Source organism: Geotrypetes seraphini, chromosome 2 (assembly GCF_902459505.1).
Source record: "Geotrypetes seraphini chromosome 2, aGeoSer1.1, whole genome shotgun sequence".
Classification (NCBI taxonomy): Eukaryota; Metazoa; Chordata; class Amphibia; order Gymnophiona; family Dermophiidae; genus Geotrypetes; species Geotrypetes seraphini.
Window position 1 is genome coordinate 447,625,815 of NC_047085.1, and position 24,752 is coordinate 447,650,566.

The window sequence follows — 24,752 nt, forward strand, 5'->3', positions numbered from 1 at the left end:
TTGAGCCCGAGTCTGTTGGTGAAGTACTTCCCTGAAGAAGGCTCCTTTGCTGCTTACATTAACCAATTGTGCAAAGATTTGTCTGTTTCAGTGGACACTGATGCTTAATTAAATGCTGAATTTCAAAATATATTGAACTTTCGTGGGGTTTCCAAAGATCTCTTTAAATTACCATTGCATGAAATGTTTAAACAGATCCTTTTTAAAAATTGGGAGTTGCCTTTATCTGTCAAGGCTGCTCCAGGGAAGATAAATTCGCTTTATAGAATTTTTTCTACTCCAGGATTTGATAGTCCACAACTTCCACTTCATTCATTATTGGTGGAATCAACCCTGAAAAAATATTTTCCTACCATAGTTCATGCCTCATTGCCTTCGGGACATGAAGGCCATTCTATGGACAAGTTTAGACATCGCCTTAATCAAAACTCTATGCTGTTGAACAGAATTCTTGATTATACTTTCTACATGTCTTCTTCAACAACATGTATGATGGTTGATTGATTTTGAGCAATACATTCCTTGAGAGAATCTTCTGGAATTTCAGCGGACTATTCATACTCTGTCACAGACTGTGACGTATCTTCCAAAATCACACTCTGATGCTTTTCAAATGTCTTCCAGAGCGTCTGCTATGTCAGTAGCTATGGGACCCATAGCTTGGCTCAGACTTTCTGATAAAGACCTCAATCTTCAAATTCCATGCCTAGGGAAAGAGCTTTTTGGCGAGCCCATCAAGGTTGCTACACAGAAATTGACAGTTTCTTATTCCATATAACCCCTCTAAGACACTTTGATCCTTGACTCAGAACCTTCTGTCATTTCTGTCTTTGAAGCACATCAATACAATGAGATCAAACATCTTTACAGTGACTGCTCCCACTCTATGGAATTCTATCTCTACCTATTTACGCAAAGAATCATCGCTAAATCAATTCAAAACAAAGCTAAAAACATTCTTATTTTTGGATGCCTTTGAAACCTAACTGCCCTTATAAGGGCGAGCCTATGCTGTTTTTCCCCACAGCAACCCTTCCTAATGTTTTTCCCCTATCTGTCACCTTTTTCTTAGAATATTGTAGTTCTCACCATTTTACCTTTCACTCTTGTTTGTTCAAGTTTTAAACATCTTTGAATGTATTAGCTACCCTAAAAGATACCTTGTAAATTTAAGTTTGTATTTTAGTTAATAAATGTTTTATGATTACTGTACACCTCAATAGAAGCCTGATTAGGCGGTATAAGAAATTTTAAATAAACTTGAAACTCAGCATGAGCAAACTTACAACCTCTTTTACAAAGCCGCACTAACTGCCCCGAAGCCCATAGAGATTTAAAGGGCTTCGGGGTTGTTGCCACGCGGCTTTGTAAAAGAGGCCATTAGAATACTTTAAATAAAGCAAAGTCGAAGTCTTTTTCTTCAAGGAGATATACTAAACTAGTGGTGTTCAATCTTTTTACACCTATGGATCAGCGGAAATAAAATAATTATTTTGTGGACTGGCAAACTACTAGGACTAAAATTTAAAAACTCCGTTTCCACCCAGTCTCCGCAAGCTCGGTCCCCACAAACCATCTGATCCCATCCGTGCAAGCCTCAGTTATGATTTTATATTGAATGTATTTTATTAAAGTATAAAAAGAAACAATATTCTGTACAATTGTCATTTTATAAATACAAATAATACAGAGCAAGGATCAACAAAACCCCTGTCTCCCCTCCCCTTCACATATATCCTCTCTGCTATCAAGAAAACTGAATAAGCCAAATTATTACAGAAATATCATGCTAACAGAATACTGCAGTCATACATGACAGGAATAGTGTTAGAGGAGTGCAACTAGGGCAACTGCCCCCTGGTCAGAGAGAACCCTAAGTCAGCTAGAAGCTAAGGAAGCACTGCCTGGGCTTTGCAGTCCCCAGTTATGTCTAACACCAGCTCTAGCAGGATATATACTTTCAAATCTGATATATTCTAATCATAAAATAGAAATATAATTATTTTTTTTCTACCCTTTGTTGTCTCTGGTTTCTGCTTTCATCTTCTTTTCACTCTCTTCCTACCAACGTCTGCCCTCTCTGTCTCTTCAATCCAGCATCTGCCACTTCCATCCACTGTCTGCCCTCTCCCCCTTCCATATGGTTTCTGTTTTCTTTCTATGCCCCTCTCCCCTTTCCATCCAGCCTGCGCCCCCTCTCCTTTTTACATGATTTATTCCAGCTCTTCATTTTTATCTCTCCTACACCAGATGTAGCATCTTTGTCCCTCTCTGCTTATTTCTCTGCTGACCCCCTTCCCAACATCAATCTCTACTTTCTCATTCCTGTCTCTCCCCTTCCCCTCCTCTAATCTCCCTGCCAGTTGTTTTCTTCCTTTTTTTCCTTCTCCCTTCCCTCCTCCTCCTCCTGTCCAGCAATAGCTCTCTTCCCTTCCCTTTCCCTCTTCCCCTCCCAGCAGCATCTCTCCTTCTCCTTCCCTCCAGGTCTAGTAGCAGCTGTCCCTTTTTTTCCCTTGTCCAGTAGCTTCCCAACCTTCAACAGTGGCTTTCTCCCCTCCCAGCAGCTCTCCATACTTGCCAGCACAGCAATTAACTAAGGCAGCCTTAGGTCCTTTGATGGGTCGCACCGCCTCTGAAGAAAGAGGAAGTTGCATCATCAGAGGCGGCTGCGACTCAGCAAGAGCCCCAAAGCTGCCTTAGTGAATCGCTGTGCTGGAAAGTACCGAGGGCTGCTGGGAGGGGAGAAAGCCACTGTCAGAAGCTCCCCATGATCTCGCCGGCCCTGCGCAGACCGGCAGGAATTTTCTGCGGTCCGGCACCAGTCCATGGACCGGCGTTTGAAGAACACTGTACTAAACAACTTTCTACACCTTCTGTTTCTGGGCAGCCACTGAAATAGCAGCAAATGTGCTAGAGCAGTGGTTTTCAACCTTTTTGTACCTTTGGACCGGCAGAAATGGAGGAATTGTTTTGCGGACCAGCGGTTGAGGAGTGCTTGTGTGGACTTAGGTGCCGCTACTGGACTGCCAAGGGAGACGGGGGGGGGGGAGAGTGACTTTTCCTATTAGAGGCTTCTCCTCATCCTACCTGGGGGCTTGGGAGGTCGCGTCTCGCACTTTGTCTTGCTGTTGCGGTTCCGTACTACGTGTTGCAGCAGCAAGACCTTCATTCCTTTTGGCCAGGTCTGGGAGCGGGGGGACCTTTCGCTCCTTCCGGGGAGGACTGAGAGGAGAGCGCAGACCAAAGATGTGGTGGTTTTCTGTGCATGCACAGCGGATGCCTTTGGGCAGCACAGTTGGCGGACTTGGCGCGTGGCGCCCGCTTTGCGCGCCTCCAGCTCTCCAGTGGCCTTTAACCTAAAATTGCCCATCGGCCACTGCACCAGTTTTGTGTGATCTCCCTATTGGCGGCTCCGGCGCTGCTTGGAGGTGTTGGAGGATGGCTGCACTGGTGTGTTTGCCTGGGTGGTTCACGAGGTGTTTGCAGTGAGCCACCTTTTTAACTCGGTGCCTATGGGGGACGCTGATCCTTCATGGACCAGCTGGTCCTTCATGGACCGGCGGGAGATTTTTGCGCACCGGCACCGGTCCATGTACCAGCGGTTGAAGAATACTGTGCTAGAGGCCTTGATCTGATTCAGTGGAACTTGTTCATAACTCTGCCCAATTCTTTTAGATCAATCGGAGCTTGCCTTCACTATACCATCAACGTTGATCTCTCATATCAACCGACCTATGACTTTTCACAGTCGTTATGGAAGGGTTTCTCTTTTCATTATATGTCCATCACCGCCTTAAGGGAAACCCCTCCCCCCTTCAGTTGGTCATGATATGGGTTTCATCTCAAGTTTTTTGATTTCCAGTGGTATTTATACTTCATATTTCCTATGAGCTCTGCTGCACACTCTCATTAGTAGGAAATCTACCATGGGTGTAGAACCTGTAAGGTGTTGTTTTTCCTATTACCTGAACTCCATTCCACATGGATGTAGAATCTGTAAAGTTAGATTCCTCCAAATGTTTCTCAGCAAGAATAACACAAATTTGCATGCATCAATCAGGCTGCAACTGCTTCCGGATTCCACCATGGTGTGTAGAGCCTGTAAGGTGGTTCTTTTTCCTGCTGCTTGGTTACATTAATATAAGAACATGATGGGATCTAACAGGGGTGTAGAGCAGCCTGCAGATTAGATCCCCCATATCAGAACCTTGCTTTTATTTCCGAAGCAGGATCAACCAAATTTTTCTTAAAACATGTCTTCCACTGTACCATCAATGTTTTTATATAGTTCCTTCCAGAAGGCATCCATTTATTTCAACTATTTTTCCCTACACCTGTTATTTTATGAACATTCTCCACAAAACGTTTTACTTCATCTCCTTTTGATTCTTAAAGGCCCGGAGGTTTGAGAGTGGCTGTGGGGAGGAGGAGGCCACTACATCTTTTTTAGGATGTTTTTTATTTTGCTCCAGTTTATTTCAGCTATAGTCTCTGGACTGATGGTTTCTTCTATATAGTCTATAATTAGAGGTTGATGTATTCTGAAATCAGTATACACATTCCAGACTGGTTCCTACTGGGTTTTCCATATAGGTCTCTTACATTTTTCATTTTTGTTTTTAACACACAGATTATTTCTGTGCTCAAGTGCACTTCATCTCCACTTCTCCTTGTATGTTGAGCCACTCAAGTTACAATGTACTCTATACCTTAGCAGGAGAGTTTAATTCTCTGGCTCTCTGTTAAGAGAATGAGTACTTTTAGACCTAGGAAATTTCTCGACATTTCCCCTTTTTTCTGTCCTCCTTCAATCACTACTTGCCTCTCTCCTGGATGAATTGGACCAGTTCCTCTGGGCATTTCCTCCAATTCCTCTCATTATCAATTCGCTATTTCAGCTTCAGCAGGAATTGCCTCCATGCTTCTTGTAATCCCTGGGTGGACCAGATGGCAGTGGCTTTTCTTTCTGTTTCAGCCTTGGCAAACATCTTTAAAGAGTCAAAGGTCTGTTTTACATCTTGGTGCCTTTTGGGGTGACCTCAGCAGACGTTGTTCTTTTCTCATCCTACCACACTCTTTTAGCTGTGTCCAGACAATCTTCTATACAACACCACTGTAAGAAGTGGTAGAGATGTTTTTTTCTGTTCTAGGCTCTATTTTATATTATTAAGCCTTTATCCAATTTCATCTGGGAGTTTTTCCCTACCCCTCTCCCACTCAGCTCCTCACATCACTTCAGTCAGAGTTTGCCCTAGGGTTGTGAGTATTTCCATGTTCAGGTCGACAACCTGCTCATCCTCTGAATTCCAGCTTTGTAATAGTTCTTGTCGACCTCCACCGGCCTCCAGTAGGTTGGGATCTTCAACTTGTTCTCACCAAACGGTTGGACCTTTTATTTGAACCACTGTTCTCTATATATCTTAGATTTCTTTCTTGGACAGTGGTCTTTGTCTTCTCCATCACTCCTGCATGTCGAGGAAGTAGGCTTCCAGAGTGGGTGTGAGACCCATCCTGTACAGTTTTTTTGCCAGGATAATGTACTTTTTCTGTACCCCTCCTTTATTCTGGACAACAGTGCTCACGGAATGTAACTTGCAGTCTGTATTTCTTTTTCCATTTTTCCGTTGTGCTACAACTTGGGGACTCTCTGATAGCATGTAAGATCTCAATTATTGTGACTTCAGTTGCATTCTTCTGTCCCGATTCCATGGGAAATATCTGTAATGCAGATACTTGGTCCTCAGTTTACACATTCATGCTCACTCCTGTCTGGAATCTTTGTCCAGAGGAGTGGGTCACTTCGGCCAAGTAGGATTATAAAATTTATTTCCATCATTGGCCAACTCTCCCTCCATCCCGTTGTAGTAAGCTAGGGAGTCCCATATGTAAGAATATGCTGCCTGCTTGTCCTAGGATAAAGCACAGTAACTTACCGTAAAAGGTGTTATCTGGAGACAGCAGGCAGATATTCTCACATCCTACCCACCTCCCCTGGTTGGCTTGTTAGCTTGTTTACGGAACTGAGGTTCTGCGAGCCAGCATCAGGCGGGAAGGCACTCGGCACATACGCGGTGCGGGCAGTTGTGAAGTTTCTTAAAACTTAGTGGTGGTTCACATTTCATACTGACTGTATTGGGCTCCGTGGATGATGTCACCCATATGTGAGAATAACTGCCTGGATAATACCTGTTTACAGTAAGTAACTGTTTTCTTGCTATTCAATTGTGGTGTATTGTATACCAAAAAAGACTTCCTTGATATTAAAGCAAGTGATGAGATTTCTATATGAATTTTTCTGTTAAAGGTGAAACGGAAGCAAAAGAAACCCTGGGGCCTGAAGCAGATGTAGATGAAGCAGGAAGTAAAGGTACTTATTGTATCATATATTTGGCAGCAATTAAGTATTTTATCTCTTATGAAAAGGTTATTTAACAGCATTCAAAAATGTTACATCTTAATAAACAGACTGCAAAATTCATGACATGCTAGATAGTGAATTATCTGGAAGTCTCTGACTAAAATTTTCTTGTGACAAAAATAGTACATATTTAAAGTGGATTAGGGATTAGAGAATGACACGGGGACTGTTTACCGCGGTAAACCGCGGGTCACCGCAGTAAATCCGCAGGCATGGAGACATTTGCAACTGGTTTACCATAAGAATGGGGACAAGACCTTTCACCGCCACGCGGGAATGGGGACAAGACCTTTTAGTGCCCCATGGGAGCGGTGAAAAGTCTTACTCCTGTGTTAAAAAAAATTGCGCCTCTTGCGCCGATTTTACCTTCAGGAATAAAATTACCAGACAACAAAAAGAAAAAAAATAAATTTATTTTATATTTTGTGATTAGAATATTTCAGATTTGAAATATGTATCCTGCTAGAGCTGGTATTAGACATAACTGGGGACCGCAAAGTCCAGGCTATGGTTCTTTAGCTTCCAGCTAGCTTAGGGCTCTCTCTCTGACCAGGGGGCAGTTGCCCTAGTTGCACTCCCCTAACATTATTCTTGCCATGTGTGACTAAAGTATTCTGTTAGTTTGATTTTTCTATGTAGCATTCTGTAGTAATTTGTGGTGTTCAGTTTTCACAATAGTGAAAGACTCCAGCTAATCCAGAATACTGCAGCCAAGTTGATCTTTGCAAAACGCAAGTCTGACCATGTCTCCCCACTCCTAGCCAAACTTCATTGGCTCCCAGTGATTTCCAGAATCCATTTCAAATGCTCCTGCCTGGCTTTTAAGATCATTCATGGCATCCTTCCTCCCTTAATCCCACTATTTTATAACTCCTCGAGTCCTGACTCTACCGGACCCGCCCAAAGATATAAATTATCCTTCCCCTCTCTACACGGTATTCGCTATGCAGGCAAACTGGGAAAATCCCTTCTCTTCAGAATCACAGGTCTTTGGAACGACCTTACTACCCCGCTGCGGAACCTGGGCTCCCTCCAATTATTCCGCAAGCAACTGAAAACCTGGCTTTTCACTAAAATGTAATTCTATCCCCCCTTACTATTCTCCTCTATATATAAGTTCGTGTAAACCTTTTTTTTCCTTCTCTTCCTATATTTTAAGTTCTTGTAAACCGTGCCGAGCTCCACAACATCCGTGGAGATGATGCGGTATATAAACTTAAGGTTTAGTTTAGTTTAGTGAAGGGGATATTTGTGAAAAGGAGGGGAGATGGGTTTTGTTGAACCTTGCTGTTTTATTTTTGTTTATAAAATAACAATTGTCAGAGGAGAAGCTTCCGCCCACACACATGTGACTGCAGGGCGGCACAGGAAGGCTTCACCGGCATCAGTTTCTTTTCTAAAGCACTGCAAAGGTAAGGGGGAGGGAGGGAGATAGATTTGGCCGGAGGGAGGGAGGGAAGGGGGCCCCGCCGCGAAGGTAAGGGAGATTCTCAGGCCGCTTAAGGACGGTGCAGTGGCGAGAGGAAAGGATAGATGACGGGGCGGTGAAGGGGACGGTAGGGACAGGGCGGTGAAGGGGACGGTGATCCAGTGACGGGGACAGATTTTTTCCTCGTGTCATTCTCTGTTAGGGATATTCAGTTCATATATGAGGAAGTATTTTCCTGTGAACAAATTTTTCTTACCACCAGAATTTGGCTAAAGGGAGGGCTCCTAAGACCTGATTTCTAATCTATTTTTCCTGCATGCACGGCAGCTTGGATAAGCCTCTTGATTCAAGTCCATTTCATGGTTTTCTTTTCCTTGTTTACTTCATTAATGTCTCGTAAATCAATCCAGTCCTTAGGATTATACACTGGGTCATCTATACCAGGGGCTTGGCTCGGTTTGCATAATGAATTTTATGTGAGGACTCAGAACAAATTAGAAAAATACTAAGTTATTGACATGACATAGCTCTAAGTCTTCTAACCTCAATTTAGAATAATCAGCCAATGACTGTTGAAAAAATAGTGTCTTCAAAGATTTTCTAAAAGTTTGGAGAGAGAGAGAGAAGTGTTCTAATCTAAGAAGGAAGTTCATTCCAGATTGTAGTGAAAATGTATGAGAGAGATCGAGAAACATAACCTACGACTTTTGTTCTTTTAAAGGAATGTAAGCACACAGAAACATGATGGCAGATAAAGGCCAAATGGCCCATCTAGTCTGCCCATCTGCAGTAACCATTATCTCTTTCTCTCTCTGAGAGATCACATGTATCTGTCCAGGCCCTCTTGAATTCAGACAGTCTCTGTCTCCACTACCTCTTCCGGGAGACTGTTCCACACATCTACCACCCTTTCTGTAAAAAAGTATTTCCTTAGATTACTCAGGAGCCTATCACCTCTTAATGCCATCCTATGCCCTCTCATTGTAGAGTTTCCTTTCAAATGAAAGAGACTCGACTCATGCACATTTACATTACATAGGTATTTAAAGGTCTCTATCGTATCTCCCCTCTCCCGTCTTTCCTCCAAAGTATACATATTGAGATTTTTATGTCTGTCCCCATACACTTCATGACGAAGACCACGAACCATTTTCGTAGCCTTCCTCTGGACCGACTCCATCTTTTGTATATCTTTTTGAAGGTGCAGCCTCCAGAATTGTACACAATATTCTAAATGAGATCTCGCCAAAGTCTTATACAGGGGCATCAATGCCTCCTTTTTCCTACTGGCCATACCTCTCCCTATACAACCTAGCATCCTTCTAGCTTTTGCTGACACTTTTTCAACTTGTTTGGCCACTTTAAGATCATCACATACAATCACACCCAAGTCCCATTCTTCTGTCATGCACATAAGTTCTTCTTGTTTTTGTAGACCACAAAGAATTGAAAGAAATAGGAATTAATGTCATAAAAATTCCATGTATAACTTTAAATATTATACTTGCACATTGCCACAGTGTAAAGTAAAATTATTGGGTTGTGCGTCAATAATATATTCAGGCTTGTTCTATTGTAGATCCATTCTAATACGTAAAGCTAAATGCGCTAAAAGTGGTTAAGACCATGTGGGTCGTTGTGGGCTGGGGTTGTTTTTTTTTTTGGGGGGGGAGGCCCGATCTCTAAATGGCAGTCAATGTTCAAACATCTTCCCATGCAAATGAGTTTTGCGGAGGGCAGTTGTAATCCCATCAGATTGCTCTCTTAGAAACTAGCTCTCTCACATGAGCAGAGAAGGTTTGAGGAAGCCTAAATAGCTGAGCGGCAGGGGACGCCCCAAAGACCTGGGGGGACCCCCGCGATCCCCGTTCCCATGCAGACCTCTAATGCACAGGAGGTGGAATGGGAGAAGGATGGAGATGATGAATCCAGGAGCAGAATGGAGTGATGGAGAGATGCCTGGAAATGGGAGTGAAGGAAGAGAGTGGGAGAAATGCTGGACAATGGGGGAGAGTGCAACAGGGAAAAGATAGGGAGATGTCAGGCTATGAGGATGGGGAGAAGATGCTGGGCTATAAGGGTAGAGGAAGGAAGATTCTGAGAATGGTAGAACCCTGAGGGGGAGGAGAGGATGTTAAGGAAATGAATAAGAGGATAGATGACATTCAGATCCTATATACACTTGATCATCAATCCCCAACCAAGACAGTATCTATTAATGAGAAACTATATAGCGCTGAAAGGTATACGCAGCGCTGTACATTTTGACATTTATAGATGTTCCCTGTTTGGAAGAGCTTACAATCTAACTTGGACAGACAAACATGACATATAGGGTTGGGGATGCAGAACCCAAGGTGAGAGGAGTTAGGAGTTGAAAGTACTCTCAGAGGTGGGCTTTTAACTGGGCCTTGAACACTGCCAGAGACGGAGCCCACCGTAGGGTAGCTTGTTCCAAGCATACAGTGCAGTAAGGAAGAAGGGACAGAGTCTGGAGTTGGCAGCCAAAGAGAAGAGCATAGAAAGGAAGGACTTAACAGCTGAGTGGAGCACACGAGGTAGGGGGATCATAGGGGAAGATAAATAGAAGTACCTATTATGTCTTCAGTAAAAATTTTAGGTATTATTTTTGTTCCAAAACTTAACTTAACAGTTATAGATTTCAAGTGTGGTAAAACGGTCATTTTTCAAATTCGGGCCAGCACCCACCCAATCTCCTCACAGATATTGCAGGCTTCCGCCGGGCTACCAGGCTCTGCACCGTGTCCCCCTCCTCTGCCACTAGAATCCCTGGTGGTCCAAAGATGTAGCGGTCAGGAGTGAGCTTTCCATGCTCCTGCCCCGCTGCTATCCCAGTCGCTCGCTCGCTGACATGAGTTTTGGCTTCAGCCGCTGAGCAGTACTGAGCAGGAGTGCGCTTTGGCACCGCTGCTGCTGCTTGGCACTAAGTGGCTTCCTGAATGACCCCCACAAATTCTCACAAAGTGCACTTCTACTCGGTACTGCACAGTGGCTGAAGCCAGAACTCGCGGTAGCGACCAACCGACCGGGTTAGCTGACATTGAAGGGTTGTTCGCAGCTTTGGGTTGTACGCATGACCCACAAGAGTGGCGTCTTTTTATTGATTTGTCAGTGTTAAGCCTCAAGGCTGTTTTGTTACACAATGGCAATGTCTACCTGTCGATACCTATTGGCTATGCTGCACACATGAAAGGAGCATATGATAACATGAAACCGCTGTTAAAGCATATCCAGTAAACAAAGTACAACTGGAGCATCTACAGTGATCTTAAAGTAGTAGCTCTGCTACTTGGAATGCAACTTGGATATACCAAGTACTGTTTTGTTTGTGAATGGGACAGCTGAGCTAAGGAATTGCATTACACTCTGCTGGAATGCTTTCTTCTTTGAAATGGATAATTATATGGGAGGAGGTGGGAGGGGGGAAAGGGTTGGGCCACTGCATGGGAACAGTGTTTATTGATTTTTTTTGTGTGGAACTGCTATACTCATACTGATTTTGTTGGTATCTCTGGACTTTTGGGTAAGCTGGTTTGTGGCAAAGTGGTATTGCCTTTGGGTTAAGACTGGGCACCTAGGTGGGGTGGATATTTGGAAGGTATTTTGTTCTTTAAGATGGGTTTTTTATCCCCCTTAAGTAAATCAGTTAAGAATGTTGCCTGCTTTGTGTCTTAGAATGCGAGTGGTATTACCTTCCCAATAGAACGGAGTAAAATCTTAGAGAGATTGGGCAGTTATTGCCTGTGTGCTGGAAACCCAGTTATCAGAGGCAGAAACATTGAAATTAGAGACTATGGGTTGGTGATTGTTTTGTGATGGTTGCAAGGGGCACATAGTGGTAGTATGTCAGATTTGAAACGTGTATCCTGCCAGAGCTGGTGTTAGACCGCAAACGTGAGGTAGGATTTAACAGAGAGAGGAAAAGTCTTTTTTGTTTGTTTATTTTGTTTACACCACAGCACCAGTGTGGGTAGGAGAGGGCAAAGGGGGTGAAGAAGCTATAAAATAAACCCACCAGGATGTTTGAAAAAAAACACCCAATTGGGAAAATCGAATCGAAAATTCGATTCAATAGGCTGAATTGAATCGAAAATTTTTTTCCAGAGTCGGGCAGCACTAGAATACAGTTAACAGGCAGGGCCGGATTAATCAATAGGCCCAGTAGGCACGTGCCTAGGGCCCGAAACTGTGAGGGGGGCCCGCTGAAGAAGGATGACTTTTGGGCAAAGGAGCTCAGAGGGCAGAGCCAGCAGAAATGTTTGGAGGGCGAGAAAGGAGCATGGAAGGGTGGTGGAGGAAGAGAAAGGGGGCAGGGTGGTATGGAAGGATGGTGGGGCAGCATGGTATGGAAGGGTGGTGGAGGGAGAGGAAGGGGGCAGATGCTGATGGAATTGTGTGCAGGGAAAGGGAAGGATACTGGATGGAATTGGGTTGGAGGGAAAGAAAGGGGGCTGATGCTGATGGAAGTGGGGGGAAGGGAGAGGAGAGCGTGAAATGCTAGACCATGAGGGTGTGGGAGAGGGAAGGGAAGAAGAGAGGAGAGAGATGCCAGACCGTTGGAGGAGGGAATGGAAGAAGATGGATGCCAGACCAATGAGGGTAAAGGGAAAGATGGAAGGGGGAGGCATAAAGTTTATGGAAGTGGCGCAGAAGGACAGAAGATGAAAGGAAGATATTGACAAGAAAATGAGGAGAGCTGAAACCAGAAAAGACAAAGGTAGAAAAAAATTTCTATTTATTTATTTTTTTTGCTTTAGGGGACATGCATCGCTGTTTCTGTGGTGTTGCATTGTATGCAGAGTCCAGCTTCTTGGTGGTTTTATTTAACCTTTGTCTACGTATTTCTATGTTATCCCCCCTCTTACAAAATTATAGAGCATTTTTTTTGCGCTGGCTGTGGCTAAAAACCATACTACAGTTTTGTAAAAGGGGGGGTTAGTTTATGATTACATATTCCATACTAGGCGAAGATGTTTTCTAAGTTCTGTTTGTATGAAAGACATGTTTTTTGTTAGCGTTGACTAGCCTTGTTTGGCGAAATGCATGGTTCTTGGGAGCACCTTGAATTAACCTGATTTGAATCTCCTTATTTTCTGCCAATCTTCTTTTTGTTTCATGTTGGATTCTCTGGTGGACTGCTTGTCTTGTTGTTTCATTGCAAGTTAACATACATGGAGTGGAACATACTAGAGGAGTTACAGATTTGGTTGTTTATACATATGGGTTACAGTTGGTTGATGTAGAGTGAGGCAGTTGAGAGGCGTTGTAAACTTGGTTATTAATATAGACTTATATTTCGGATAACATTACTGCTTTATAAATATTTGAACACTTTTATATATGTATGGAAAGGGTTCAGAGTTAAAGTCCTGGGTAAGTAGGTGGGAAGGGAAGAAAGGGGAATTTGTTCAGAGATGTTTGGGGGTTGCATAGAAGAAAAACTATGCATTGGTATGCTAATCTTTGTTTGTTTTTGAATTTTAAAAAAAGGAAATACAAGTGGAAATAAAGAAGTAAATAAGAAAACAGATAAATGGGGGCAGGACATGGGCGGGGGAGGGACATGGTAGGGGCGGGGCAGGGTCAGGGGGGCCCAGTGTACTTGTGTGCCTAGGGGCCCTCAAAGAATTAATCCTGCCCTGTTAACAAGTTACGATTTACACTGGATTTACCATAATTTCAGTACAAGGTTACGATGACTAGACACATACTAGGGGTCCAATACTAATATACATAATATACAGTTTACTGGTTACAATTTGCCCTAGCTATCCTTACAGTGCAAGTTTTCCAGTACAGGTTTTAGCCTAATTGACACACAGATAGTTTACAGGTTGGATTTGCCATAGTTATACTACAAGATTTTACAATACAAGTGTTATCCCAGGAGAAGCAGGCATATATTCTCACTGATGGGTGATGTCACCACGGAGCCCCCGGTACAGACCACTTTAAGAACTTGGAAAGTTCTCGGTTGCCCATACTGCGCATGCGCGAGTGCCTTCCCACCCGATGGAGGCGCACGGTCCCTCAGTTTTTTTGTTTCCGCGGAGCTAGTCAGTCGCTCTATTATCGCTTGCATCGATTTTTCTGCCTTCTTGCTTGCGCAGTACTTATTTTTTCTTCAGGATTTGTTCCTTTTTTCTTTTTCCTTTATTATTAAGTTTAAAAAAAAATTTTTTTTGCTTTTTCGCTTTCGCGAACGCGGCCCGGCGGGGCCTCTTCTCAGCCTCGACCTTCAATTTGGCTGAGGCTATTTTTCCTTCGATGTCATGACCGTCTACGGGTTTTAAAGAGTGTGGACGTGTGCTCCCCCGATTTCGTTCATGGACCCGCATCGCTGGTATCTTCAGTGTCTCGGGACAGATCATAGGGCTGAATCCTGCACCCGTTGTTCTTCTCTACAGAAAAGGACACTCAGAAACCGTCAGATCCAGCAACGGTTGCTGTTAGGGCCCGCTATGAAAGGGGATTTGGCATCGGTCCCGGCGTTGGAGTCTACGCCGAAGTCGACTGTGCATCATTCGACATCACAGGATTCTCCCTCGGTGTCAGTGAGTAAGCCGACTAAGAAGCCTTCTCCTTCCCTTACAGGTCCTCAGGTCACTACTGCAGTGAGTCAAGTCCTGCCGACCTCAAGGCGTCCTAAAAAACGCTCAGCTCCGATAGAGGTGAGTGCCTCAACATCATTCTCCTCATCTCAGGAGCGCAGAGCGGCACCGAAGGTACCGGTGAAAAAGCAAGCGGTACCGGTGCAGTCTCTCGAGGACACAATTGCTGCGGTGGTCAAAGAGAATTACGAGAGCAATTGCAATTGTTGCTTCCAGTGAAGGCGACACTTGCTCCTCCGGTGCCGGTTTGTTCTGAGCACATGGTTTCGGCATTGACTTTGGCGGCACCGACCAGGTCTGAGTCATCGATCCGGACATCGACTTTGGCAGAACCAGTTTTTCATGCACTGACACCATCTAAAAAATTTTCATCAGTGCTGACAGTTTTGTCTTCCGGTGCGATGTCGGATTCGGCTCAACATCGTTCTTCATTGACATCACCTGAGACGATGTCAGTCAAATCAGGCAAGTCCCTGCGGAAGGTTAAGCATGTCGAACCATTGACACCCATCTCCCAAGTTCCACCGACGAAAGATTCGGATCTTTGGGAAGATTCCAAGGAACCTATCTTGACAGCCGATGAGGCTTCCTCAGATGATGATGGTTTTTCTAGGGAACCTGTTTCAAAGCCTGAACAGACTTTTTTTTCCAAGTTTTTGAGGGAAATGTCGGAGGCACTTTCCATTCCTCTTGAGTCTGATTCTAAAAAATCTAAAGCATTTTTGGATGCATTGGATTTTGACCAACCTCCTAAGGAGTTTCTTAAGCTCCCTCTTCATGATATTCTTAGAGAGACATATTATAAAAATTTGGAAACACCTTGAACTGTTCCAGGGGCTCCTCGTAAGCCGGACTTCCTTTACAGGGTGGTGGCTGTTCCTGGGTTTGATAAGTCTCAACTCCCTCATGAGTCACTTCTTGTAGTCTACACTTAAAAAATCTGCAGGTGCCAGTGTTTATGCTTCTGTTCCTCCAGGCTGAGAGGGTAAAACTATGGATCGTTTTTGCAAGCGTTTATTCCAGAATTCCACGCTTGCCAATCGGTCTGGAAATTATGCTTTTCAGAACCGGTGCAGGGCAAAACCCCTTACTGCTAATCCTGTGGTATCCAGATTCATGAAGGGGCTTTTGAATGTGAAACTACCTTTCAAGCCTCCGCCTGTAGTCTGGGACCTTAATGTGGTTCTTTCCAGTTTGATGAAGCCTCCGTTTGAACCAATGGCCACGGCTCATATTAAGTTTCTTACCTGGAAAATAGTTTTCCTTATTGCTCTCACCTATGCCAGGAGGGTCAGTGAGTTACATGCACTGGTAGCGGATCCACCTTTTACAGTTTTTCATCATGATAAGGTGGTTCTCCATACTCATCCAAAGTTTCTCCCAAAAGTTGTCTCTGACTTTCACCTCAATCAGTCCATTGTTCTCCCAGTGTTTTTTCCAAAGCTTCATTCTCTTCGGGCATACTTTGGACTGTAAACAAACTTTGGTTTACTACCTGGATCGCACCAAGCCTCACCGATCCTCTCCCCAACTTTTCATCTCATTTGATCCAAATAAGTTGGGACATCCTGTTTCCAAACGAACGATTTTCTAACTGGCTAGCCGCCTGTATCTCGTTCTGTTATGCTCAGACTGGACTGACACTGAAGAGCCGTGTCACAGCCCATAAAGTTCGAGCTATGGCAACTTCTGTTGCTTTCCTCAGGTCTGCTCCAATTGAGGAAATCTGCAAGGCTGCCACCTGGTCCTCAGTTCATACCTTCACTTCTCACTACTGTCTGGAGTCTTTCTCCAGACGAGATGGGCACTTCGGCCAATCTGTATTACAAAATTTATTTTCTTAATGGCCAACTTTCCCACCATCCCATTTCTGTTAGCTTGGAGGTCACTCATCAGTGAGAATATATGCCTGCTTGTCCTGGGATAAAGCACAGTTACTTACCATAACAGGTGTTATCCAGGGACAGCAGGCAAATATTCTCACAACCCTCCCACCTCCCCAAGTTGGCTTCTTAGCTGGCTTACCTTAACTGAGGGACCGCTCGCCTCCGTCGGGCGGGAAGGCACTCACACATGCGCGGTGCGAGCAACCGAGAACTTTCCAAGTTCTTAAAGTGGTCCGTACTGGGGGCTTCATGGTGACGTCGCCCATCAGTGAGAATATCTGCCTGCTGTCCCTGGATAACACCTGACATATACTGGGTTCTGATACCAATTTTACATTACTTTGTAATCCATCAGTCAAGGGCAGGGGGGTTAGGTGAAGAGGTATGTTTTTATTGCTTTATTAAATTTGAAGCGTCCTTTAAGGAATCTGATCTGCAGGAGCAGTCAATCGCAGTGTCTCGGTATGAAGTGGGAGTAGGAACATTGTTTGGTGGTTTGCAGTTACAGGGCATGATCAGGGGGCATTTTGAGGCATATTTCATCCTGGGAGTGGAGGGACCGGTTCAGCACATACAGAGGAAGCTTAGCCATCATATAGCCCGGTGCCATGTTATGTAAGAATTTGAACGCTAGCATCGGGTCCTTGAAGACACAACATTTAGCTTCAGGCAGCCAGTGAGCCGACTCTAGAGCCTGGGAGACAGGGCCATTGGAACAGAGGTTTTTCAGAAGCCTGATCGCTGCATTTTGAACACACTGGAGATGATGTACTTTTGTCACTGTAAGAATAGTGCATTTAGTAATCCCATGCGGAAAAGTACTAAGGCATAGAGTAGTTGGGCAAAGTCAGACTCTGAAAAGTAGTTCCTTATTTTTGGGAGTTGTCACAGGTAGTAAAATGAGGAAGGTACCACCTGAGAGATATGGTCGGAAAGCGACAGGTTGCCATCAAGGTGTATTTCTAGGCTGCACACTTGGTCTTTTGCAGTTATAGTAGTCGAGTCCCAGCATAGTGAGGAATGGACACAGTCGCAGCATTCTTTGCAGATCCAAAGGAGTTTTTCCGTCTTGGAGGCGTTTAGTTGTAATTTGTTGACAGACATCCAGTTTTTGATTTTCGAGAGGCAGTTTAGGAGTTTCATAATCTGTGTGTCACGGGCTTCTCCTAGCGGTAGGTATGCTTGGGTCTCATCTACAAAGGAGCGAATCTGTATTTGATATTTGCGGGCTATGTGTAAGACAGATCTAACATAGAAATTGAATAATAGGGAGGAGAGCAGAGCCCTCTGTGAAACACCTTATTTGATCAGTTTTGGTTTCGATAGCACATCGAGCAGAACGCTTTGGGATCTGTTATTCAGGAAGGAGGTGAACCATTGTAGCGCAATGTTTCGGATTCCTCTGTGCCTGCTTATTGTTCAGTTGTTGCTGGGGGTCTTCCGCCGTACCCCCTTCGCAATGGATTTGTTCTGGTATGTTGCTTGGCTTTGGGACTCAACTGCATATGGCTTTAGCTCTTTCTAAGGGGGAGGAGCATGTGCTTAGAAAAGTGTTGGGTTTCTTCAACTCCCGGATTGCAGGAATGGCTTGAACACCTAGCATATGGAATCCTACAGGGACTAACAGAAGATTATCGAAGGTAAAAACCTAATCTTCCATAATGGAGAGATACTATTTATTTATTTATTTATTTATTTTATTTATCAATTTTCTATACCGTTCTCCCAGGAGAGCTCAGAACGGTTTACATGAGTTTATTCAGGTACTTAAGCATTTTTCCCTGTCTGTCCCGGTGGACTCACAATCTGTCTAATGTACCTGGGGCAATGGGGGGATTAAGTGACTTGCCCAGGGTCACAAGGAGCAGCGTGGGTTTGAACCCACAACCCCAGGGTGCTGAGGCTGTAGTTTTAACCACTGTGCGTAACAAACATGTCTTTCAAGAATCATTAAATTTGGAGTGCAAATTAAGAGAACATAAAAATTGCCATACTGGGACAGACTGAAGGTCTATCATACCCAGTATCCTGTTTCTAACAGTGGCCAAACCAGGTCCCAAGTACCTAACTAGATCCCAAGTAGTAAAACAGATTTTATGCTGCTTATTCTAGGAATAAGCAGCATTTTCCTCAAGTCATCTCAATAATGGCCTATGGATTTTTATTTTTTTTTTAAGGAAATTATCCAAACTTTGTAAACCCTGCTAAGCTAATTGATTTCACCATATTCTCCTTAAAGCGTACATATATCTGGCATCCATTGTTCCACATATTTGTTGTTAACTAGAGTGGCTCTTAATTCCTTGTTTCATGGACAGACAACTCAGATGCTCCTTTATCCAGAAGTATAAGATGTTTAAATTTGGTAATAGATGTGGGAGGCTTTTGGTACAAATCACTAACTGCCTCTTTTACAAAGCCACGCAGCAATGGCCCCGAAACCCTTTAAATCTTCATGGGCTTTGGGGCCATTAGCGCGGCTTTGTAAAAGAGGCCGTAAATCTTGAGGTGGGACTCATTTTACCTCCTTATGAACCCTTAATGGCAAAATCCTTTTTGTTGTATTGGTTGGAGGCTACAGCTCCACCACCTGGTCAGGCAGTATATAAAAATAAAATTATTATTATTATTATTAGCATTCTTTGGGGCAACTGGATGTTATAGACATTATTTTTCCAAGAGAATGGCTTTTTCAAAGGACTTGGGAGAGATTTTGGGTTACACTTACACTATTGGTCCTTAGCAAATTGGTAAATAAAATTTGTTAACAGTGGTGAATCAGCCAGGGAGGCAAGATTAACGCTGAACAGAGCTCTGCTGAACGCCAACTTTTTTCCCACTTTTTATTTACCTTAGTGAATTTGAAATCCCCACATCGACACCAGCCCCTTTGGTGTCGATGTGGGGATTTCAAATCTTGGACTTTGCCAGCAAAGAGATGCCATCAGGTATTCCTGCTGGGGATAGCCAGTCAGGGAGCAGGTCCATATAGGGCAGTGAGTTTTCACCCAGCCCATTATCGCCCAACCTACCACTAGCTCGGCCCTCAGCTACAGACAAGGGTTGGCTCAGTTGACCCGTTTAGTAACTTTGAGTTTACGCCCAGCAGTGTCTACGGTGAGCTGTCAAAGCTCAAGGTTAACAAAGCAATGGGGCCGGACAACCTGCACCCCAGGGTGCTTAGGGAGCTGAGTGATGTCTTGGCGGAGCCACTGTCCGCGCTCTTCAACCTCTCCCTTAGTACAAGCAGCGTCCCGTTGGACTGGAGGACGGCTAACGTCATTCCACTCCACAAGAAAGGCTCAAAGTTGGAGACAGCAAACTACAGACCAGTGAGTCTAACATCAATAGTGAGCAAACTAATGGAAACTCTAATCAAACACCAATTAGATAAGATCCTGGATGAAGAGAATCTACGGGATCCCCGACAACATGGATTTACTAAGGGGAGATCCTGCCAATCCAACCTGATCAGCTTCTTTGACTGGGTAACGGGGAAGCTGGATATTGGGGAGTCCCTGGACATCGTGTACCTGGACTTTAGCAAAGCATTCGATAGCGTACCACACCGCAGGTTACTGAGCAAGATGAGTTCTATAGGATTAGGTAACACATTGACGAAATGGGTTGGGAGCTGGCTTGGAGGTAGGCTCCAAAGGGTGGTGGTGAACGGCACCCCCTCCGAAATGACGGAGGTGATTAGTGGAGTACCACAGGGCTCAGTCTTGGGCCCAATCCTATTCAACATCTTTATAAGAGACTTGGCAGAAGGGCTTCGAGGTAAAATAACATTATTCGCCGATGACGCCAAACTGAGTAATGTAGTGGGCAAATGCACAACAGACGAAGATTCAGTGCCCGACAACATGATGCACGACCTACTCCTACTGGAGCGATGGTCTAGGACATGGCAACTCAACTTCAATGCCAAAAAATGCAAAGTTATGCACCTGGGCAGCCAGAATCCATGCAAGTCTTATACCCTTAATGGCGAGATCCTAGCAAAAACGGTAGCAGAACGAGACTTGGGGGTAATCGTCAGTGAGGACATGAAGTCTGCCAATCAAGTGGAGCAGGCTTCGTCCAAGGCAAGACAAATCATGGGCTGCATACGAAGGGGTTTCGTCAGTCGTAAGGCGGAAGTCATTATGCCATTGTATAGATCCATGGTGAGGCCCCACCTGGAATACTGTGTGCAATTCTGGAGGCCGCATTATCGCAAGGATGTGCTGAGACTGGAGTCGGTGCAAAGAATGGCCACCCGGATGGTCTCGGGACTCAAGGATCTACCATACGAAAAACGGCTTGACAAATTACAGCTATACTCGCTCGAGGAGCGCAGAGAGAGGGGGGACATGATCGAGACGTTCAAGTATCTTACGGGCCGCATCGAGGCGGAGGAAGATATCTTCTTTTTCAAGGGTCCCACGACAACAAGAGGGCATCCGTTGAAAATCAGGGGCGGGAAACTACGAGGTGACACCAGGAAATTCTTTTTCACTGAAAGAGTGGTTGATCGCTGGAATAGTCTTCCACTACAGGTGATTGAGGCCAGCAGCGTGCCTGATTTTAAGGCCAAATGGGATCGGCACATGGGATCTCTTCACAGGGCAAAGGTAGGGGAGGGACATTAAGGTGGGCAGACTAGATGGGCCGTGGGCCCTTATCTGCCGTTTATTTCTATGTTTCTATGTTTCTATGTTAGCAGCCCGGGAGGGAGCGGAAACTACTCTGTTTGGCGATGGCTGCATTAGAACTGATGACAGAGGAGGGATTTCCCCATTGCAATGGAGGAACTTCAGCTGTGATTGGGCCCGAGAGTACTGATGCAGGAAGAACAGCCCTGAGTCCCAGTATGGGAGCCAACATAGAGGGTGCGAGTAGTGTCAAAGGCTTCAAAACCTGATTGTTCCTCCTTTGGTCAAACCTGCAGAGATTACCCTGGATGTGTGGCTTGCGATAGCATCTATACATAAGGCTTGTTTGACTTTAGCATCAATTACCTCAGAAGTTTTTACTAATTTACAGGTTTCTGAGTTGGATAAAAGTAAACCCATTAAAGAATTTAAAGCAGCTTTGGTCTTAGATAAGATGGATATACATAGAAAATTGGAAAATATTGAAAATTCAGCAAGAACTTTGAACCTTAGAATCTTGAATTTTCCACAAGTTTATTCAGGCCAAGATTCTGTATAGGACGCCCGGTCTCAGAAGCCGACGGGTGTCCTATACAGAATCGTGCCTAGGCCCACCTAAAAAGAACCCGACGTCCATGTTACAGATGCAGGTTAGAGAATCGGGTTGCTGCTGAGCTTATCGCGGCAAGGGATCTTCCTACTGCAATAAGTATAGTGGCAACACGTCCCCACCCCCTATGAAGAGTACTGGCAGGAGGGATGCCCAATCCCTCCTGCCCAGAACCTATACCCCGTAGATCACCCAGCCCAACCCCGGACCCCCTCCACCTCCTCCTGTACCCCCCCACCCCCTCCTAACACCCCCCCTGGACTCCCCTCTAATCTTTTTCGATGGTCAGCTGGATGGATCCTCCGGCCAGCAAGCCTGCTTCCATCTGAATAGCGGGCCTGCCCCTTCCCAGTGCATCGTGGGATGCACCAAGGAGGGGCCTGATTGGCCCAGACGCCTAAGGCCCCACCCATAGGAGGAACCTTAGGCACATGGGCCAACCAGAATCTTAGGTTGGCCCAGGTGCCTAAGTCCCTCCTATGGGTGGGGCCTTAGGCGCCTGGGCCAATCAGGTCTTAGGCCCCTCCCCGGTGCATCCCACAATGCATCGGGAAGGGACAGGCCTGTCATTCAGATGGAGGCGAGCCTGCCAGTCAGACGGAGGCAGGACCCGACCTGCCATTGAAAAAGGTTGGGGGGCTTTGGGTGGGGTTAGGCAAGTAACTATGCTTTTTTCTTAATTTTCCTTGCAAATGCATGATACAGCTAAAAGATGCATATTTTTGCATATAAATTTGCAGTATCAACCGCTGGAACCTTAATATGTATGGATATTAGATTGGTATTAGTTTTCATATATGTCTGTTAGTCCGTTTTTCTATAGTAGCAGTGATTTGCTACTTTTTTCCCTAATATTCTGCTCTCTGGAATGTCTTTTCATGACTCCTAGTTTGTGGTCTAAAATTTCCATTTTTGGTCACTTATAAAGAGTATATATTTTTGCTATTTCATTTTCTGTAATACTGGAAAAATTATTTTGTTCAAGAATTGTCTTGATTGTATTTTGAAAAGCCTTTTTAAAAAAAAAAAAAAAAAAAATTTTGTTGACCATATCTTATGTCTCATGCAACAGCCCTTGGAGGTAGAATGAAGGGGGAAGGGGGAAAAATGAAAATTATAATAGAAACATTTGATTTGGTTGAAGTGTTCTACACAAGAATTTGTATTGTTGGATTTTCTTTAATAAGTAATTTAAAAATACTGTTTGCTAAGCTTCATGAAAAAGTCCCATGGTCTTTAAATTGTATTCTCATTGTAGTAAATTTTGTTCTGATTTTTAAAAATTACCGTAAGTAAAAACATTCAGTAAAAAGAAAGGTGAATTCTATGAAAGATAAAAAAAAAAAAAAAAGTTGGGAGGGTTGTCTGGAAGTACCCAAAAAGAATAAGCTACCTCTTATGAAGTGATTTTCTATTTAGATAAATGATACCATCAAAAGAATTATTTACAGGACAGTTGATTATACAGCAGTACTGGACAACTGATTGAAGCCACAGTTCAAAGGACATGAAAATCACAAATTTAGCTTGGAATATCTTCATCTTAGAAGTTTTGGTGAGGTATGAAAACGCAATACTGAAAAAATATAAAATAAAAAACTGAAATACACACCTGAAATATGGGATTTTAATTAAAACCTCTACGGTTTATTTTTAGTAAAAGAAGATGAATGTGATTCTGATGCAGAAAATGATCAAAACCATGATCCGAATGTTGAAGAGTTTCTTCAGCAAGGAGACACAGCTGTTATTTACCCTGAAGCACCTGAAGATGATCAGAGACAAGGCACACCAGAGGCTAGTATTCATGATGAAAATGGTATGTTTACAAAAGTACAATTATTTCATGAATTCATTCAAGGTTTGAATTCAAGGTTTGTGTGGTTATCTGGTGCTTGTCACCACCAAATAATGAGCTAGGATTCATTTAGTACTTTAGACTATTTGAATCAATCGGGGTGGATACGATGAGTTACTTAGCTATTGGAGTGTAATTATAAGCAGCAGTATTCCCATGGAGACATTTGCAAGAAGAGAATCTCCTGTTTGCCCAAGTCTGGGGATGATTGCAAAGTCATTTATATGGATGAATTCAATTTAGTTTGGTAAATGGTTTGTATGAAAATTGTCCTTAGGGTAGCTAAAAAGTGAACATAGGTTCCACAACACATGTACAGTTAACCATACTAAAAACAGAGTATTCCATAGGCACTTCACGTTTTGAAAAGTATATACACTTTTTCCTCTTCTACTTTCATAAATAGCAGGCACAAAGTAAGACATAAGAACATAAGAAGTTGCCTCCGCTGGGTCAGACCAGAGGTCCATTGCACCCAGCAGCCTGCTCCCGCGGCGGCCCATCGGGTCCATGACCTGTAAGGTGATCTTTGTTTAAATCATTATCCCAGGACAAGCAGGCAGCATATTCTTAACACATGGGTGACGTCACCGACGGAGCCCTCGGTACGGACCTTTTTAACTAGAAGTTTCTAGTTGGCCGCACCGCGCGTGCGCGAGTGCCTTCCCGCCCGACGGAGGAGTGCGTGGTCCCCAGTTTCTTCGTTTCCGCGGAGCGAAGAAGACGCGTGTGTTTTTTCAACGGCCGTTGAAACCACTTTTTTGCCTTCCCGCTCGCGCTTTTTTCCCTATTTTTTCTTCATTTGCCTTCGGGTTTCTTTTTCCTTTGATTTGTAAAAAAAAAAAAAAAAAAAACTTTGCTTTTTTCCCCTTTTTTTCGATTTTGCCCCGGCGGGGCCTGTTGCCATTATACAGGCCTCGGGGTTCGATTTTGCGGAGGCTGTTTTCCCCTTCATGCCCCCACAGGTCGGTTTTAAAAAGTGCCAGCGGTGTGCACGCCCGATCTCCCTCACTGACCCACACAATTGGTGTTTGCAGTGTTTGGGTCCGGAGCATCGGGCGGACTCCTGCACCCGCTGTGCCACTCTTAAAAAGAGAACACTCAAAAACCGAAGAATTCAACAAACTCTTTTGTTCGGCACCGGGTCGACGATGGACTCCTCGACATCGACAGCGGTACCACAGAAATCGGCACCGTCTACTTCGACACCGCCCGACCCCGCATCGGCGTCTCTGGCGCCAGGTAAGCCGGCTAAGAAGCCTCCCTCTTCCCTCGAGCGCCC

The 24,752-nt window shown here is 44.3% G+C and overlaps 1 protein-coding gene across 3 annotated transcripts in view; it reads left to right on the forward strand.

Moving 5' to 3' along the window:
* Positions 1-24,752, forward strand: part of ZEB1 (zinc finger E-box binding homeobox 1) — a 266,389-nt gene that overhangs the window by 134,777 nt on the left and 106,860 nt on the right. For 2 of the 3 annotated variants that reach the window (XM_033931481.1, XM_033931482.1), the window contains exons 3-4: positions 6,305-6,367; positions 23,270-23,431. In XM_033931481.1, coding sequence (XP_033787372.1) covers positions 6,305-6,367; positions 23,270-23,431 — 225 coding nt within the window. The remainder of the gene's footprint in view (positions 1-6,304; positions 6,368-23,269; positions 23,432-24,752) is intronic. The other variant, XM_033931483.1, reaches the window with a different exon arrangement.